A 9,829-nucleotide genomic window follows, 5' to 3' on the forward strand; every position below is an offset into this window, starting at 1 on the left:
GAGGGGGAGGGAGGGGTCTGCACACAGACACCCAGGCTGTCAAAGCAGCACCTGAAGGGCTCTGGGTCTCTAGATGACTCAGCCAATTCCAAAAAATTAAGAGAATCTCATTCACTCAGTGAAAGAAAGGATTCATAATTGGTTCTGGCCAATATGGGGGCTACTGCACTTGCTTATTTTTTTTCTCTTAATGTGGGTTATTAGTTTATTTTCTTTTTCTTTCCTTTCCTTTTCTTTTTAACAGAGTATTATGTAACCCAAGCTAACCCTGAACACATCATGTACCTGAGAATGCCCTTGAACTCCTGAGTCTATAGTTTCCACCTACCACAGACTGGGATTGTAGGCCTACACCACTATCCCAGTCTTGGCCAGGATGTAGAATACACCTATAACCCCAGCATTCAAGAGGCAGGACTACTTCCAGTTCAAGGTTACTTGAGCCAAATAATGAGACTTAGCTTTAAGAAAATCCTACTCCTCTCTTCCACACTTTGTGCAGGGGAGGGACCTCTTTGATGAGGAAATGATATTGGAGCCAAGATGGATAAGTTAGGAGGAATAAGCTTTAAACAAATTAATTCTAGTTTGTTGTGTGTATGAGAACACGTGTGTGCATGTAACATAGCAAGTATGTGGAACTGAGGTGACAACTCAGGGAATCAGTTCTCTCTGTGTCAACAATTTGGGCTATGGGCATTAAACTCAGGTAATCGAGCACGGTAAGCAACGTTACCCACTGGCTATCTCGCTGGCCCAAGGAGAGTGATTTTCAGCTCAGGGCTGAAAAAAGGCTTCAACTGCTGAGTTCATTTTGTTTTGTTTTGTTTTCCCAGGTGGAGAGTTTCATGCATCTTAGACTAGCCTTAAATCTGCTAGGTAGTTGAAGGAGGGTGACCTTGAACTTCTGACAGTCCTACCTTTACCTCCTAGGTACTGGTAAATAGGTACAAAAGCCTGGTTTGTGTGGTGGTGGGGAATGAACCCAGAGCTTTGTGCATACTAGGCAAGCACTATATTAAGCAATTCTAAATCCCCAGATATGATTAGGATTATTTATTTAGTTTTAAAAATGGTTTTGGCAGAAATAAAGCTTTTTGCTCAGTGCCCTTCTGCATCTTCAAATCTGGACTAAAGACATGCTTTATGGATGTATAGCAGGCACTTAAAAGATGGCAGGAAATAGAAAAGCCATGATCTATAAAACTACTTGTGAGCCATCAAACCAGCTCTGGACTACTGACCTGGTTTTAGAAATGACCCACAAACTGTGAAAAGGAAGGATGAGCAAGACGGGTGGAGGGAACAGGTATAAATATCCGATGCAGTTTGAACCTCGTGAAGCCATAAATGCTAGCCAAGCAAAGCATTCTACCAATCAGCCAGACCTCCAGTTCTCAGAACACCTAGTTTTAATATTCATCATCAACAGACTCTAGTGACTTTAAGCACAAGGTTAATTTTAATAAACTAAGTATTTTTGATGTTTTAAAGATTTGTAGGTACATGTGTATGTGTGTATGCTAAGTATGTAGAGATGCACATGGAGGCCAGAAGACATCACGGGATCTCTGGAGCTGGAGTGGGTTGTGAATTACCCACTATGGGTGCTAGAACAGAACTTTAGTTTTCTTTTCTTTTCTTTTTTTTCCTGGTTTTTTGAGACAGGGTTTCTCTGTATAGTCCTGGCTGTCCTGGAACTCACTCTGTAGACCAGGCTGGCCTCGAACTCAGAAATCTGCCCGTCCCTGCCTCCCAAGTGCTGGGATCAAAGGCGTGCGCCACCATCGCCCAGCAGGACCTGCCCTTAATCACCAAGCCACCTCTCAGCTCTAACAACTCAAGTTTTGATCAAAACTATAACATGTCTAGGCAAAGTGTTAAAGTAATCAATCCACTAGGGTTTGTTTAAGCATAGTTGTTTCTAATTCCTAGCTTTATTGGAGAAGCAATATCTAAAATGTTCCCTTTATATTAGTTAATCCATCTGAAGCGACCGGATGTGTTAGGAAGCCTAAGAATGTAGGTGTCAGGGATAGTAAAGATTCATGGAGGAAAGAAAAACAACACAGTACCTTCATGGTAACATCAACACCAGTTTCCTAAGGTTAGGTTATCCAATACAAGCCTAAGAAAACAGAAATGAAAGCTGGGATGGTGGTGTATGCCTTTAATCCCAGCACATTGGATTTCTGTGAGCTCAAGGCCAACATAGACTACAGAGTAAGTTCCGGGATATCCAGGGTTACAGAGAGAAAATAAAACAGAAATGAAACTATAGGAAATGATGGACTAAATGACACAGAAATCAAGGCACAAGGTATCTCTGATAGGTTTGATTCTATAATAAGAGGGAGGAAGGAAGAAGGTAGCCATTAGATGGAGCATCAGAGAACCTGGAAGTCCCCGCGTCCAAAGTAAAAAAGTACTGAAGGTCATAAGAAGAAAAGAGGAACGGAATGCTGGAGGGGTGGCCTAGCAGTTGAGTGTACTGGATGTTCTTCCAGGACTTGGGTTCAATTCCCAGAACACACATGGTAGCTCATGGCCATCAGGAACTCCAGTTTCAGGAGATCTAACATCCTCTTCTTGCCTGTATAGAGACCAGGGATGCATGCACCTGATATAGTCATACATAAAAGAGGAAGGAGGACTGAGTCAGTTGCATCAGTTGTGGTTGGCTTTAAAAACACTAAAAACAAAACAAAACAAAACAAAACAAACCAGTATAGTTCTTGGGGTCCCATACAAGAATCTCAAGATTGGCACTATACTAACATGGGGTGTTCTGGCTTCACTTCTGTTCTGTGACAGCATACTGACTGGCAGCAGCATAGGAGGAAGGTTTCACTTCAGTTTACAACTCCAGATCACAATCTACCATTTAAAGATTAAAGCAGAAACTCAAGATATCACTTCCAACCAAGAACCTGATTCATAGCCAAAGAATTACACCCAGAACCATGAAGGATATACTGTGTGCTGACCCAGAGCCATGAAGGATACTGTGTGCTGACCCAGAGCCATGAAGGATACTGTGTGCTGACCCAGAGCCATGAAGGATACTGTGTGCTGACTGGCTCACAGGCCACGTTGTACACATCCAGCTTTCTTTTTATTTTTTTAGATTTATTTATTTTATTTTTATAAGTATACTGTAGCTGCTTTCAGACCCACCACAAGAGGGCATCAGATCCCATTACAGATGGTTGTGAGCCACCATGTGGTTGCTGGGAATTGAACTCAGGACCTCTGCAAGAGCAATCAGTGCCCTTTGACCACTGAGCCATCTCTCTAGCCCCCCACATCCAGCTTTCTTATATAGTTTAGGACTACTGCCTAGGGTGGTAACTGCTGAAGTTAAAGGCTCGTTCTTCCTCCTATCTCCATGCTCCCAGAAATAAGACTCAGACTCAAAATATAGTTACAAATACCTTAGCCATATAGCTAGGCTCTTCTGACTAAATCATGCCTTAGAATAACCCACTTATTTTAATTTACATTCTGACATGTGGCTGGATACCTGTGTTCAGGTACCACACATCCATGTCCTCACATGTTTCTGGGCAAATCCTCCCATGCTTGGCTCAATCCCAGAATTCATTCTCCTTCCCAAATGTCCTACCTCCTACTTCCTGCCTAAGCCATAGGTCATAAGCTTTTTAATTGGTGGGTGATACATTCATAAAATATACAAGATATTCTCTCTACAGATGTCACACAGTGGACTGGGCTCTCCTGTGTCACTTAGCAATCATCATAGTTCCCCACAAATAACACCAATCTGATCTTTCAAAGTCTTTCTTAACTTGAGGTACTCCTCTCAGATGACTCTAGGCTGCGTCAAGTTGTTAGCTGAAGTTAACCAGGATAGAAGATACCATTCATTTACAGAATTCTTACAATAACACTGGGAAGTACTTTTTAGCCTTGTTTTATAAATAAGAGATGAAGTACTTATCCAGGTACTTATCACATATGAATTTATAGCTGAAGGTAGAAGCTTTTAATTCTGTATACAAAGCACCAGAAAGAAAGAGGGTGTTGAAACAAATTCTCATGTTGCCCAGGCTAGCTCAAACTCTATATGGACTTGCTTCTCTTGCCTCCATCACTCAAGCATGGGATTATGGGCAGGTACCACCACATTGGCTTAAAAATATTTATAGGAGATAGTTTTCTCCTACCCAATAGGGTCTAGGGTAGAATTCAAACCATTAGGTTTGTCAGCAAATATCTTTTCTTTTTCAAGACAGGGTTTCTCTGTGTAGTCCTGGCTGCCCTGGAACTCACTCTGTAGACCAGGCTGGCCTTGAACTCAGAAATCTGCCTGCCTTTGCCTCCCAAGTGCTGGGATTAAAGGTGTGCACCACCAGAGTCACCAAGTATCTTAATGCTAAACTAGCCTGCCAGCACCCAATTTTTAAAATAGTTTTTAAAAACTTACAAATCATATTGTGCATTGTGTGTATGGTATATAGTGTTTGTGCAGGTGCACATCCATGTGTGCATGGAGGCCACTAGCAGGTGTCAGGTGATTCCTCAGTTGTTCTTTTGCTTCTGAGACACAGGGTCTGTACTATGTAGCTCGGGCTGTCTTGAAACTTGCTGTGTAAACAAGGCTGGTCTGGAACTCACAGAGAGCTCCTCAGCTGGAAATAAGGGTATATGCTGCCACACCTGGCCTTCTTCCTTAATTTTTACTATATGTACTGCTGAAGCGAGCACGCCTTCCTTATTTTTTGAGACATTCTTACTGGACCTGGAGCTCAATGACTTGGGTAAGTTAGTGGTTAGTGAGCTACGGGGAACCTGCCTAGCTGCACCTGCCCAAGTTCTGGGTTACAGACATATGCCACTTAGCTTGTCTTTGACTCACTCGTGTGCTGGGAACCAGTGTTCATGCCTGCCATGTCCCCAGTTCCTTGGCATTCTCTTTCTTTTTGAGGTGGCTCTCACTAGGTAACCTTGGCTGCCTCAGATGTGGAGATGACAGGCATGTGCCACTCCTTCAGGATTGCTTCCTTTGTCATTTCTCTTTCAGGAGGGAGACTATATTATTATTCTTCCTTCCCTTTCTGGATAGGGGCTAACTCAGTAGCCCAGGCTAACCTCAAACTTGGAGCAAATTTTCTGCCCCAACTTACTTAGTGTTAGGATGAAAAGCTATGAGTCAAACCTAGTTGAGAAAGACTTTCTCGGGAATCTTTGGAATTGTCATGGACACACATATACCTGCAGGAGTTAGTCAGTTTACACTGTAGAAGCCAAGAGTTTTTTCACAAGAAAGTACAAGCTTAACGAAAAAAAAACCTAGAGTCTTGGGATATGACATCAAAACTTACTGCTGCCTGTAAAAACAGTTAAAAACAAATGAGCAGGCGCAGTGGTAACGAGCACTGGCTGCTCTTGCAGAGGATCGGGTTTGGTTCCCACCCACAAGTTGTAGTGTCTTACTATCTGCAACTCCGGCTTCAGGGACTCAAGGCTTTCTTCTAACCTCCTCAGGCACAGTCATGCAAAACTATTTCTCTTCCTTAAAATAGTTTGTTTTTTGTTTTTTTTGTTTTTTTGTTTTTTTTTTTGAGACAGGGTTTCTCTGTGTAGCCCTGGGTGTCCTGGAACTCACTCTGTAGGCCAGGCTGGCCTCAAACTCAGAAATCCGCCTGCCTCTGCCTCCCAAGTGCTGGGAGTAAAGGGTGTGCCACCACCGCCCACACTATTTCTCTTTCTATCACCAACATTATAAAATGATAAAACAAAACAGAAAAGCTCAAAATACCAATGAGGTCACCACGGACACTTACCAGAACAAGACAGGTATCTACAAGAGAGAAGGTGCCAGAGCGCCCGATGCCCGCACTGCAATGGATCACAGCAGGTCCATTGTCAGGGTTCAAGGAACCAGATTCTCTAACTTTAAACAAGAAATTTAGAAATGAAGCTGGTGACTCTGGAACTCCAAAATCTGGCCAGGTGGTATAATGAAAGTGAGATATGGTTCTGGTTTCACCACTCTGAAAGGTAAAAATCAAGGGGAAGTTAGTTCTAGTATTTTTCTTGTATAAACACACAGTAATTGATATAGAAACATAATGTGTTGGGAATACATTAAAAACAACAAGAAAAACCAAAAACCACCACAAGGAGAAACACTTAGAGGTGGGGCTAGAGCACTGGGCTTATATAATACAGCCCTGGGTCATACATCCCTCCTCTCTGGCTCAGTCCTTGCTATCACATAAAACTGAGTGTGATGTTGCACACCTGTTATCCCAGCAACCAGGACACATCAGACGATCGAATTTCAAGGTCATCTTTGACTACCAATGCCAGAAAAGCTGGACAGGGACAGGCCTTAAGAATGCAATCATGAAGCTGGACAGGGACAGGCCTTGAGAATGCAATCATGAAGCTGTACTTACTCTACAGGAAGAACGGCTGTCTAAGAGATCAACCTGAGGCATCTCCACACATCTAAAGAGTACATGTGCGTATGCATTTATCTTCTCTTCTACAAAGCTTTAGTTGTTAGTATACTCCATGCCAATTATCAACTCAAATAGCATTTCACTTTATAGACTACACTCATTCTTGAAGTCAGCTTGGCCATACATCCTTATTTTTTTGTTATCCTAGTTTCTATTAATAACTCAGAAGTCTTTACCAGGCTGGCCTCCAATTCACCTAGATCCGCCTGCCTCTGCCTCCCAGGTGCTGGGATTAAAGGTGTAGACCACCATCACCCAGAGTGTTCTTTAGCTTTCTCTCTCAAGGTGCTTGGAAGCAAAGACGATGATAAGTGGGAAAGAGGGAAGGATGGCTTCTGAGAGTTTGCTCGAGTGACAGCAGTATGTGTGCAGTCTGCTGTGCAGATGTGTCAAAGCCACTTGCCAGGGAGAAAAGATCTATGCCAATGGTCCCGGGATCATATGCTATACTTTTTTCACCATTTTCTTTACAATCAGTAAGGTCGCATTTCTGCATGGACATTTATTTACAAATTTAGTAAGTCTTTTGTTTGACCTCTGGGTTATTTCCACTAGTTATGTTCCAGAAGCTATCATGTGAACCTATTTGGCATGAGATGTTCTACATGTATCCATACTTTCATTTGATCTCCACAACAGTCTGCAAATATATAATTTCTACTTTATATGAGCCAAACCATACCTCTACTGAGAAGCAGAACTGAAATGTGAATTCCAGTTCGCTCCAGTCATCCTCTTGTTATTCGAATACCAAGTTGCTTTGTATTTACTTGGTGCTAAGGACTGAACCACAATCCTTCAAGCATTCTAAGAAAGTACCTTACGACTCAGCTATGCCTACAACCCACTTCCATCTTAGTTCTCGGCTCGTGGGCCTGAATTTAGGGACTAGAATAAACTAACCAAGTGCTCTCGACCACCAAGCTACACCCACAACATCTCCTCCTGTATTTTTAATAATTAATTTTTTCTTTAAAAATATATTTATGTGAAATTATGTGCATGTTTTAGTATCTGCATATCTATGTGCACCAGATTCCTAGAGCAGGAGTTACAGGCAGTGATAAGCCTCGTGACCTGGGTACTGGAAACTGAACCTGGGCCTTCTGCAGGAACACTACAGCCATCTCTCCAGCGTCAATAGTTAATTTTCAATTCTTAAATATTAATATTAAATTCTTTGTTTTTAGAATTCTTTAGAATGCTTAAAGAGTTACTTTACACAGAAATAGTCTAAAAACATGTTTACACCTAGATACTATTACAAATATCCAAAGGCAAGCGTGGTACAAAGCCTTAAGAATTCTTAAAACCATCAGATAAAACTGAAACTTTGAAACATGAAAAGCCTTACATTGATATTTTCTAACTGTAGTAGATGTACTGTATAATATGATTTTACATCTTCAGATAAGAGCTTCACACTGAATCCCGTTTCCTTAAACACCATCTCTCTGTCATCCGTTGGCCAGTACTGTGCACATTTAACCTAAATTTAAGAATAGTTTAGACACATTATAAAGCCATAAAAAGAAAAACAAATCTCACACATACATACTATACTACTTCTTCAAGTACTGAAACCTAAGAATATCTGAAGTATTTTAATGAGAATACTTTGTAAAGTAGCTCCATAAAATGTTTCCTTTCCATTTAAAGAGCCATAAATATAAAATATTCATTAAAATGAGCTATTCTTCTTTGAGACAGAATTTCTTTATATAGCCTTGGCTGTCCTGGAACTCACTATGTACATCAAGCTGGTTTCAAACTCAGAGATCCATCTGCCTCAACCTCCCATATGCTAGATTTAAAGGCTCATGCTACCATGCCCAAACGTATGCTATTCTTAAAGCATAATAATTACATCTTAACATATTCAGTTTGAGTTTCTAGAAGTATCAAGCTCTTGCAAGAATCTTGTCTTCAGAGAGAGAGAGCACTAAAGAGGCTTTCTGTCAAGTTGAATGGTGGTGGCACATGCCTTTAATCCCAGGACTTGGAAGGCAGAGGCAGGCAGATTTTTTGTGAGTTCAAGGCTAGCCTGGTCTACAGGCTAGGAGAGCCAACCAGAAGAATAAGCCTTTTGGTTTGTTTTGACATCTAGAATTGTAGAAGTGTACAACAGGTTAAGTGTAATGGATAAAGCTTAAGAGGACAAGTAAGACATTTTACAGTAGAGAGAGAAATAAAAACAGCATTAACGAGAACAGAACAAATATAAAGAAAATCTAAATACACACACACACACACACACACACACACACACACACACACACACACGGAACTAAAAAACACCAGCACTGACAAACAGGAACAAAACAAATCTCATTTATAATTTAATAATCTATTTAAAAAAAAAAAAAAGGGTGCCGGGCAGTGGTGGCACACACCTTTAATCCCAGCACCTGGGAGGCAGAGGCAGGCAGATTTCTGAGTTCAAGGCCATCCTGGTGTACAGAGTGAGTTCCAGGACAACCAGAGCTACACAGAGAAACCCTGTTTCAAAACAAACAAACAAAAAAAACAAAAAAAACCCCAAAACCCTGAAGACTTCTCTGCTCACAGGAACTATGGCTTAGCTGGGGAAATTCTTGCTTAGCAGGCATGAAGGCTGAGGCCCAGGCTCCAATACTAACACACAGAAAAAAGAAAGGAAGGAGAGTGTGTAGGCTGCTTAATATTGTAAAAAAGCTATACTACCCAAAGCAATCTACAGGTTCAGTGCAATCTCCATCAAAGTCCCAATGCTATTTGAAAGTGTATTTCAGAAAAATCTTAAAGCGCGCTTAGCCTGCACACACCTTTGATCCCAGCACTGCTCTTACAAAGGCTCTAAAGGCCTGGGGGGAGGGCTATCCAAGTCTGAGAAAACAAACAAACATAAAGACTACAAGTATCACCATACATAATTTCATGGTACACCACAGAGTCATAAAAACAAAAGCAACATGGTAAAAACACAAATCAATCCAATAAAAAGAGAACCCAAAGAGGGGCCAAGGCAGCTTCATCCAAGTGGTTTCTGATGCAGATGTCGGGGTGGGGGTGGGGGTGGGAACGGGTGGGTAGATAAAAGCAGATCCCAAGGGCCCACAACCAGTCCAGTCAAAACAGCTGCCTCAAGCTGGTCTCAAAAAAAGGCAAGCTGGGCGGTGGTGGCGCACATCTTGAATTCCAGCACTTGGGAGGCAGAGGCAGGCAGATCTCTGAGTTCAAGGCCAGCCTGGTCTACAGAGTGAGTTCCAGGACAGCAAGGGCTACACAAAGAAACCCTGTCTCAAAAAACCATGGGGAAAAAAAAAGGCAGAAAGCACTCAAGAATAAATTCTGTTCCC

At 41.8% G+C, this 9,829-nt stretch overlaps 1 protein-coding gene across 2 annotated transcripts in view; it reads right to left on the minus strand.

Moving 5' to 3' along the window:
• The window catches only part of Ptpn2 (protein tyrosine phosphatase non-receptor type 2), a 66,134-nt gene that overhangs the window by 12,669 nt on the left and 43,636 nt on the right, over positions 1 to 9,829 (minus strand). For both annotated transcript variants that reach the window (XM_031365945.1, XM_031365944.1), the window contains exons 5-6: positions 7,846 to 7,980; positions 5,808 to 6,017 (exon numbers count right to left, since the gene is read on the minus strand). In XM_031365945.1, coding sequence (XP_031221805.1) covers positions 5,808 to 6,017; positions 7,846 to 7,980 — 345 coding nt within the window. The remainder of the gene's footprint in view (positions 1 to 5,807; positions 6,018 to 7,845; positions 7,981 to 9,829) is intronic.

Source organism: Mastomys coucha, unplaced genomic scaffold (assembly GCF_008632895.1).
Source record: "Mastomys coucha isolate ucsf_1 unplaced genomic scaffold, UCSF_Mcou_1 pScaffold13, whole genome shotgun sequence".
NCBI classification, from domain to species: domain Eukaryota; kingdom Metazoa; phylum Chordata; class Mammalia; order Rodentia; family Muridae; genus Mastomys; species Mastomys coucha.